The 10,279-nt window shown below is 34.4% G+C and overlaps 1 protein-coding gene across 1 annotated transcript in view; it reads right to left on the bottom strand.

Moving 5' to 3' along the window:
- Positions 1-3,257: 3,257 nt before the first annotated feature.
- Positions 3,258-10,279, bottom strand: part of LOC123668252 (fatty acyl-CoA reductase wat-like) — a 36,217-nt gene continuing 29,195 nt past the window's right edge. Inside the window, exons 7-11 of the mRNA XM_045602023.1 lie at positions 10,059-10,168; positions 8,934-8,995; positions 6,194-6,410; positions 5,786-5,966; positions 3,258-3,863 (exon numbers count right to left, since the gene is read on the bottom strand). Coding sequence (XP_045457979.1) covers positions 3,509-3,863; positions 5,786-5,966; positions 6,194-6,410; positions 8,934-8,995; positions 10,059-10,168 — 925 coding nt within the window. The 3' untranslated portion in view covers positions 3,258-3,508. The remainder of the gene's footprint in view (positions 3,864-5,785; positions 5,967-6,193; positions 6,411-8,933; positions 8,996-10,058; positions 10,169-10,279) is intronic.

Raw genomic sequence — 10,279 nt, 5'->3', positions numbered from 1 at the left:
GTTAGTTTTTGTATTCAGCGACTGGCAAGTACGGCCAGGATGGCGTACATGTATTTACATACATTCAAATTATGTATTTCTTTTAATATAATATATATAATTATATGCAGAGAAACTTGGTTTATCTTTTATTAATCCTCATTATCTAATATTCAATATATTTTGGGATTGTCAGCTATTACTGCTTTCTCTCTCTCTCTCTCTCTCGCTCTCTCTCGCCCCCTCCCTATCTCCCCCCCACCTCTTTCTAAAGTCTGACAAAAATACTGGTAAAGTCAAAGGCAGTTATAATAGTATATAACTACTTGCTTACTTACATATGGTAGTCGTAAAAAGTAGTAATTTATTTATTGATAATTGTGTTTGCTCGTAAACGAAAAAAAAATCAAGTTCAATTGCATCTACAAGTGACACAACGTAGGTACACGAAAAAATAGTCAAGTAGCACGCACTATCAAATATTACTCAATAAGTAGTCAGTGACGCCGCGTTGGCGCAGCGGTCACAGCCATGGATTGTGCCGGTTGCGCTGGCGGTTGCGGGTTCGATCCCCGCACATGACAAACATTAGTATTGACCACACAGGTGTTTGCCGTGGTCTGGGTGTTTGTGCAGTCCTTGTGGGTCTCCCCACCGTGCCTCGGGGAGCACGTTAAGCCGTCGGTCCCAGTTATCATGTACACCTGATAACGATCGTTACTAACCCGCATTGGAGCAGCGTGGTGGATTAAGCTCTGATCCTTCTACATGGGGAAATAGGCCTATGCCCAGTAGAGGAATATTACAGGCTGAAGCGAAGTAGTCATCAGATCTCGATCAAATTTAAATGACACCACATCACAAGCATCAGCTTTCGATTAAAACAATAATCATCAAAATCGGTATACCCAATGAAAAGTTATGCGGTATACAACGTAGGTCGACAAAAAATTAGTCTAGTAAATACGCAATGTTAGCATATTGGATAAAAAATCGAAAACTATTTGTCAGATCTTTAATTTAAAAAGGTCCACATGGCAGGCAACACCTTTCTATTAAAAAAAATACCTAAATCGATCCTCTGAGTCAAAAGTTCTGAGGTAACATAGGTACATAAAAAATACAATTGTATTAGCAAATGATAAAAAATGTAGGTACTTTTCTTTTGTTATTTTTCAGCAAATATGTACAAGAATTAAAAAAAAAAACTATTACTGAGTTTTTTAATCTCTATTAAATAATATAAAATTGATTTTGAAAACCAGTCAAATAGCCTATTATATTCTTTATAAATCAAATGGAACTTGAAATTAATATTTTATAATAAAGAACTTCGTTCCTTTTTTTTAGTTTTCCTGATTCCACTTCTCTTAGTATTAAACATAATTGGTAAGTCATAAGCCAATCGAGATGATAATAACAATATTTTATTAAAACTAGTACCTAGATATTCTAGCTCAATCAAATTTTAGGTTTAGCGACAGCATCTATACCAATTTTTAATAATTATCATTGGGTACCGACAAGTGAAATACAATTTGGGACTTGGGTGATACTAGTACTGCTAGGTTTATACTAGAATCATTACCGTGTAATGTTACCTGTCTGCAAAATACGGTTCTATGGAATAAGTCATAATTTAATAAACATTTTATTTGGAAACAGCTGTAAATGTCCTGTTGGAAATTTCGCAGCCGTCCGTTGGGGGACGTACTTCAACATTACTATTAGTAATCTTGTATATTAACACAGGAACACAATATTATTAATATTGTGTTCTGTGTTAAGTAAGGTGGAAACCTCTTGGGAAGGCCGGGGTTAGAGACAGCACACTATCTGCCAGTGAAAGTCCCGTCAAAATCGGTCCAGCCATTTTAGAGAATAGCCGGAACAAACAGACAGACAGACAAAAATTATAAAAATGTTGTTTTGGTATATATACCGTGTATATGTACATATTAATTTAGCTAAAATCAGTTATTTTAATATTACAAACAGACATTCCAATTTTATTTATTTATATAATATGTATAGATAAAACTGTATGGATTTAGTGGTGCTGTACTATTTAAGAGTAACTGGTGCTGATTATTCTCTTCTAACTTGTAAAATGACAGTTCAAGCAAGTGCTTAAGAATTAAAAGTAGAAATTTATGATTTTTTTTTTTTGTTATATACAACTGGGTCGGCAAAGCCATCAGGTGAGCCGTACGCTTGTTTGTCGACTCAGTTGTTCAGTTGTATATAAAAAAAAGTATATCACAGGATATCTGGACGGGATGACTAAATACGATAAAACACGAAAATTCATTATAAATTTTATTTAAAAAATATATCACATGTACAAATTTGAGCATGAACAACTACCTCTAACTCAACCCATTACATGCCTAAATGATTATTATATAAACTGTCAATGACAATAAAACATAACATTTTATAATTATATACGAATCACTAAACTTTGGACAATTCCTCGTTATACAAAAATAGTCCGCAATGAAAAAAAGGCGGAGTTGTGGTATATTTCATTATTGGAGCTTACCCTTTAAGAAACTATATAAGGCCGGTGGTGTGAAGAAAATATTGGAGGGTGAAATCGTGCGAAACAGTGACGCAACTTGCCTTGAGAGTGGCGTTTTCCCGCGCAACGTCTTATGCGAGAAAAATATACATATACATATAACTAGCTGGCGAGGCGAACTTCGTACCGCCTTATTTTTTATTTTTGTGAATATAATAATTATTTATATCGAAATAAAATATATCCTATCTTTCAAGTTGTATCAAACTGCACACGGTGTGCAAATTTGATTAAAATCGGTTAAGTAGCTTAGAAGTCCATCGCGGACAAACATCGTGACGCATAATATATATATATATATATATATATATATAAAGATTTTATAAATATTATGGTAATCGTTCTTCAGAAATAAACTCCAGTTATGTATCGAAGATGACATTGACACCTTTTTTAATCTATATTTTTTGTGATTCTTATTAAACTTCTTTGAATTAATTAATCTATATTGGCATCGTTGATAAAATTAGCTAATATAAAAATTATAGGTACAGCAACTTTTTTCAATTATTTCTGGGAAGATTGACAGAAAACAGATTTAAAAATTTGTCAGAAAAAAGTGGAAAAAAGGCACACATTTATGTTAGAGTAGTGTATACAAGTATCATATCTCTGACAGGTGGCAGGAATTAGGCAAACTGCACATTTTATACTTTGTACATAATATCTGTCACAAACCTAATTCCACAGTAAATATATTACTCTATTTTTTGTTTATTTATTATAATCAACTATCCCAGAATTTTAATTCTTAATAATTCGTAGGCCTAGGTACTATTGCCAGCTGCTACTTCCTTATTTACTACTATTTTACAAAACCACACACTTTCAACCACCGTGAGTGACCTAATTAAAATTGACATTACAATTACATTATCGCACTCATTACATATATTGTATAATAATCACAACAAACTTATTTATTACTTACATATTATTCAAATTTTATATTAAATCAACGATTAATCGAGCAAAAAACATAAATAATTTACAAAGACACAAAAAACACAAAGTGACAATGATATAATGTAGTATTTTTAATCTAAAGAGTTTCCTCCTACCCTGAGGTATTGTCTCCAGCGGATCCGATAAAAGATACTTTCTAATGCCTCTGACGTAAGTTTGATAGAATTCTATCCAGTTCAACGTACTCACGTCAAAGTTAAAAGTACGTTTGTCGACATCGCAGAGTTCCTTGAAAAGATTCTGAGTATTGTTGTTACTGAATTTCCATTCTCGAAGTGCGAAATAAGAGATTACGGTTGAAAATTTTTCTATTTTCGTATAAGCTTTGACTAACCTGAAACAAAAATAAGCATTGTTAATAATTGTCAAATATATAATTTTGTTTATTTACTAACTGAAGTAACAGACGTTAGGTACACGGTCTTGTAAACTGCCAATCGTTATGTTTACTGAAATTTTCAAATTTTTATATTTTTCATTCCGCAAAAACCTTCAAAAAGCATCTTACTAACTTAACATAAAAAAAAATGGTGAAGTTGTACGTTCTCAAACTTTGCACATTAAAGATAAATTTTAATATCGATATTAAATTACAATAATCTTCTCGATTTGATTGTATTTTTTTATGTGTGTGCTAACCTCAGAACTTTTACACAACAGACTGGGTAGGCCGATTTTGAAAAAAAAAATTCAATCATGTCATGTAGTCTCATTCAAATTTAGTTGAGATTTGACAATTATTTTTCGAGTTATATTTAGATTCAAACCTTAAGAGTGTATACTACCTCAAATTGCTTATTTTCCACTCGGCAGGATGTCCATATCTTCCAAACTACTGAATATTTAAGTTTGAAATTTATGTATGGTAAAGTTCAGGACATAAACTATCTTTCGATTCCATTTGGGTGACAAATACATATTTATTTTGACATATTTGAAATAGAGGGAAAATCACTTAAACCAAAATCACCGATATTTTGTGTGTGTTTTGTGTGTTAGTTTAGTTATTTTTGCATAAACCATTGTTTCTGAACTGCTTATGAAATTATAAACATCTATCTATCTACCTTTATTCTTATACCCGGTTAGGTATTGATTAAAAATAAAAAAATAAAAAAGTGTGTGTGTCAGCTCCCACGCACGACTGGAGTTTACTTCTCCAGATTGACTGTCCTAAATACGCACAAAAAGACTGACTACTCTAAGAAAAAGATTAATACCATATCAAATAGTATATAAACGAAACAAATAACGCCATCTATAGGCGATATATCGGCCATTATATATATAACTAGCGACCCGCTCCGGCTTCGCACGGGTATAAAATATAATTATAGCCTATGTCATTCACTGAAAAAATGATTAAAATCGATCCAGTAGTTTTGATTTATTAATTACTGCCCGTGGCCCGCACGCGTTAACTTAGAGTAAAAGCCGGCCGGGACCGCCGCAAACGCTACGTACCGCGATTTTTAAATCTGTAATATCTTCGAAAATATTCATTTAAATCATATGCTGTAAAGGGCCATATAGATCTATATTAAATAAAAAATACATTTAAGGTATTTAATTGGATAAGGATTAATGCTGTATTGGTTAAAATCGCTTCGAAAATTAGCCATTATTTGTCGTAAAAAGTAAATGACAAAAATGTGGAATATCCATAAGAGATAGGTATATACCATCGCGGAGTTTTCTGTAGACCTTTTCAATGTGTACAATACTTAGTACATTATTTTGATAAATCTCGTAGGGTTCAGCCTGCGTTTGCAATTTAAGCGAAAAAAAATAATTATTTACGACATAACATTAGAAAACTCAAAAATAACAGTATTTCTCCACTATTTAATGGATGTTATTATACATATAAACCTTCCTCTTGAATCAATCTATCTATTAAAAAGAACCGCATCAAAATCTGTTGCGTAGTTTTAAAGATTTAAGCGTACATACATGTGCAGGGACAGAGAAAGCGACTGTGTTTTATACTATGTAGTGATATATATGTATAAGCATGATCGAGAGTGAGCTCTGCGAGCAATCAGGTAAATCAGTGAGGTCCTAAATGGTTGTAATAAAGATGATCATTATATACTATATATATACATCATATATATCATATTGTATACTAATTTAGTCATTCAGCTAAACGCGGAACAGAAAGCAGGGCCACTACAAACTGCGTCAACGAGCTAGTCTTTGTAAATATAATCAATTTCTACGCAAGCGAAGCTGCGGGCAACTGCTAGTACTTACATAGGTTTCTTTCCGATGATCGTTAAAAACGCATCGGCTATGTAAGCCGGGATCCAGTGTAGGAAAAAGGCCAACAAGCTGTAGAAAAATGCAGACGGCGTAAGGATTAAGAGATAAGCCCATATAGCCTTGGTCGATGGCACGTCTAAGCCGTACACTTCCGTGTATTTCATGAATAACTCTGTAAAAAGTAGTACGATGTAAGTTTTATGAAGGACAAAAATAACACATAGTATTTCCTTTAATACATAATATGTAGTTATAACTTTAAACTTCTTGGTTAAATGGCTGACGGTTGTAGAACAATTGCCTACATCCTTAGTGTAGCAGCGTGGATTAAGCGACCTTTCACCTAGACTTAACTGTGAGACGCTACTGGATTCATTTCAGTTAAATCTGATATCTTACCCCATGTGATGGGTTTTTCTACCGATGATATATAGTTATACACAACTGGCAGTTGATCCACCGGCGCTTCTTCGTGGTTACCAAGATAGGTCTTGGAGGTCTTCCAAGCGACAGCGAGGCAGCCGTTCACCACGAAGTCACCTGGGACCAGATCAGCTACAACCTTCGGGTTGCAGTGTAGAACGTGGAGAAGACCAATAGCCGCGCCAACAACCACCTAGACAATAAATTGATTTTGTAAATACATTCCTATCACAAGACAATCATCAGCTTTCGATTACAATAAGAATAATTAAAATCGGTACACCCAGTAAAAATTTAACAGGTATAATACAACGTAGGTCGACGAAAAAATTGTTTAAAAAAATTAAATACCCATTATTAGCGATAAAACAAAAATTAACTGCTCAAATATACTTATAAAGAGTAAACTGCTACTGCCCTCTAGTAGATATTACAGCTTACTGTATTATAGTTTATTATGTAGTTATTGTGGCCATGTAACATCGTTTGATCGATAGTCGCCGAAGTAGTTTTACTAGATTCCAATAGATGGCGTTGCGACAAAGTACTAGATGTTAATTTGTTTGCTTGCGCAGAATTTGGTTTACAGCTTGTAGATAGTTTTGCTATTCTATTATTTTTGATAGAGTGACTTAATTTTTCTTCAGTGTCCCTTTGAGGTTATAATATGAACAGGAATTTTAGAAACAGTTTCTTTTGCTTTTTCCTTTCCTGAATATTATATATCTGGTCTTGTTGACCTTACTGGTTTGCTTTCTTCAATATTTCTCTGGTAGAAGTTCCAAAAATTTAATTTAGTTGTCACCGGTATTTCGGATACCTATTTATTCATAAAGATCGAATTTTTGAAGCTCATAACATATTATGTCCCGTTAATTAACGGCTTATTTTACGTATATGTCTTTTTTATTTCTATGCGATCATACGCAAGCTGTCCGCGTCGGCAATGAGCAGATTTCTGAACAGCTCCAAAAACCTCCTCAGCACATTGGCTGTAAAGCTAGACAGTCCCCTCTGGAGGTGCTGGGATGGTGCACACATAGCTTTTAAACAAGCCTAAATAATGTTTGATAGGCTTTAGTTCTTAAGAATTATTGTAATTAACATTTAATTAAGCACAGCCTATGTCTACGATGATAATTATTTAAAATAAGTATTAGGATTATTCATGAACAATAAACAATAATTACTATATAATAACTTAGATGTTTCGTAAGATTTAGTGTAATATTACTTTATTACCACTAGGACCGTTAATTATAACTGTATAGCACTTGGCGTGCTATGGGGGCTGGGGGTCGACCTTTGAACTAGTTGTGAAGTACTTGAAGGGTTGAATAAATAAAACCAAAACAGTAATCTAATCTACGTATCGACCACCGATACTGACGACCGGTCGCTCATTTACTTAAATCATTAATCTTACATACTACGCGTAAACAAAGTTTTAGTGCGATATAAGTTTATCCGCACGCCATCTGTCGAGCGTTGGACAATTTTACATAATAATAATAATAATACGCTTTATTGTACACTAAAAACAGAAACGATACATAGCAAAGAAAGAAAGAAAAATATTAACTATATATTCATTAGGTACAAAAAGCGGCCTTATCGCTAATAAGCGATCTTTTCCAGGCCACTTTAAGGCAAAGGAAATGGTCTAGCATCAGCATAGGTGTACAAGTTACAACAAATTTACTATAAATATTCAAATAATTAAACATATACATACATCATACATACATACATACATACGTACATACATACGTACATACATACATAAATACATACTGACATTTACATACAGCGACATTGAATCATACACAATATTGGTTAACGTTCTGAACAATAATAAATAATAAATCGATAATTGTACATTAATATAATATAAAAGAAGGGATGTAGAATTTAATTATTTTAAAATTATTATTATTAATTAATTAATATGATTTTAAAATTTATTAAAATGTAATTATCTAAAAGTTTGTAATAACACAAGATTTTAATAAATATTTTGTTTCTTACACTAAATAGGCTTGTCCCGAAATTAGATTGACATATATTTTTTATTTATGTCACCTCAGAACTTTTTATTGTGTTATTTTTTCCGGGCCGATTTCGATGATGCTTTTTTTAAATCGAAAGGTGGTGCTTGTCATGTGGTGCCATTTAAAGTTAATCGTTATCTGACACCTTTTAAGTTATATCTAATAATGCATATTTACTTGACTATTTCTTCGTCGACCTACGTTGTATTACTTGTCGACGTCATTGAAGTCGCTTTCTTTTTCGTTTGCGAGCAAAACGTAATTTATTCAATCATTACAGCCTATACAGTCCACTGCTGGACATAGGCCTCCACAAGTTTACGCCAAAAATAACGTGAACTCATGTGTTTTGCCCATAGTCACCACGCTGGGCAGGCGGGTTGGTGACCGCAGTACTGGCTTTGTCGCACCGAAGACGCTGCTGCCCGTCTTCGGCCTGTGTATTTCAAAGCCAGCAGTTGGATGGTTATCCCGCCATCGGTCGGCTTCTTAAGTTCCAAGGTGGTTGTGGAACCTTGTTTTCTCTTAGTCGCCTCTTACGACACCCACGGGAAGAGAGGGGGTGGCTAAATTCTTTAGTGCCGTAGCCACACAGCACGTAATTTATTATTATGTAAAAATTAAACTAAATTTTATCTTGAAATTGAATTTATTATATTACTTACTCCAGTTGGTCCGTACACGTTATCTATCCATCCAGTGGTAGGCTCTTTACTGGTTGATATGACTGTAAGAAAACAATATATAATGATAAATTAACGCCTGAAATGGGGCCTAGTCTGGTTTGCCGAACCTCTAGGCCTAACCCCAGGAGGCATCAGTAGTAGGTTCGGCAAATTTCCGATGCTTCCGGTGTTACATGCGTCAGGCATACTAGATTGATAAAAAAGTATTAGCTAGGTGGATCGTATATATTAGTATACTTGTATACCAACCTATCTATAATAACATTATAAAGCTAAAGAGTTTGTTTGTTGGTTTGAACGCGCTAATCTTAGGAAATGCTGGTCTAATTTCAAAAATTCTTTTAGTGTTAGATAGCCCATATCGAGGAAAGCTATAGGTTAATTTTTTTTTCAAATTGACGCGGGTGAAACAGCGGTTGTTAGTATAAAATAATAGTAATAAAAAGCAGTTGGGGTCAGATATATCAAGACAGTTTCAGGACTGTTAAGTTTGTTATAAAACGCATGCAACGATAAGCTAAAATGCAGCACTTAGGTATATAAAAGTTCACGGACACAAACGAAAACTACGTGGTATGTTGTATTACTTTAAAAAAAAACCATAATACATGGCTATCGCTAATGTGAATGAATGTGAAATAATGAATGATCACATACATGCGTTTTTTCGTCTGTCAATTGCTTCGTCTACAAACTTAAAGTCTAACACCTTAAATTTAATTAACTAGTACTAGTCATCACCATCATCTGCTGGACATAAGCCTCCACAAGTTCGTGCCAAAAATAGCGAGAACTCATGTGTTTTGGCCATTGTCACCACGCCGGGCAGGCGGTTGGCGGTTGGTGACCGCAGGGCTGGCTTTGTCGCACCGAAGACGCTGCTGCCCGTCTTCGGCCTTTGTATTTCAAAGCCAGCAGTTGGATGGTTATCCCGCCATCGGTCGGCCTTTTAAGTTCCAAGGCCGTAGCGGAACTGTGTTATCCCTTAGTCGCCTCTTACGACACCCACGGGAAGAGAGGGGGTGGCTATATTCTTAATGCCGTAACCACACAGCACCTAGTAATACTACTGCTAAGTAATCATGACAAGTACAAAGGTATTACCTATAGACGGTCTAAACAAAGCGACCGGAAGACCCTTTGAATATGTTCGGACTATGTCTTCAGCTGCCGCCTTTGTGTACACGTAAGTGTTTGGATAGTCACCCAGTAATCTGTAATCAAGTTTTATTTGTTAAAAACAATTCCTGCAAGTGATCCCGGAGCCAGTGACAGATTTTCATGTCCAATTTCCCAATCGAAACTTCGTAAAATGAATTAGAGAT

This window comes from Melitaea cinxia, chromosome 30 (assembly GCF_905220565.1).
Source record: "Melitaea cinxia chromosome 30, ilMelCinx1.1, whole genome shotgun sequence".
Lineage (NCBI taxonomy): Eukaryota > Metazoa > Arthropoda > Insecta > Lepidoptera > Nymphalidae > Melitaea > Melitaea cinxia.
Note: the sequence above shows the minus strand (reverse complement) of the source record. Positions and strands in the feature narration are given on the sequence as shown.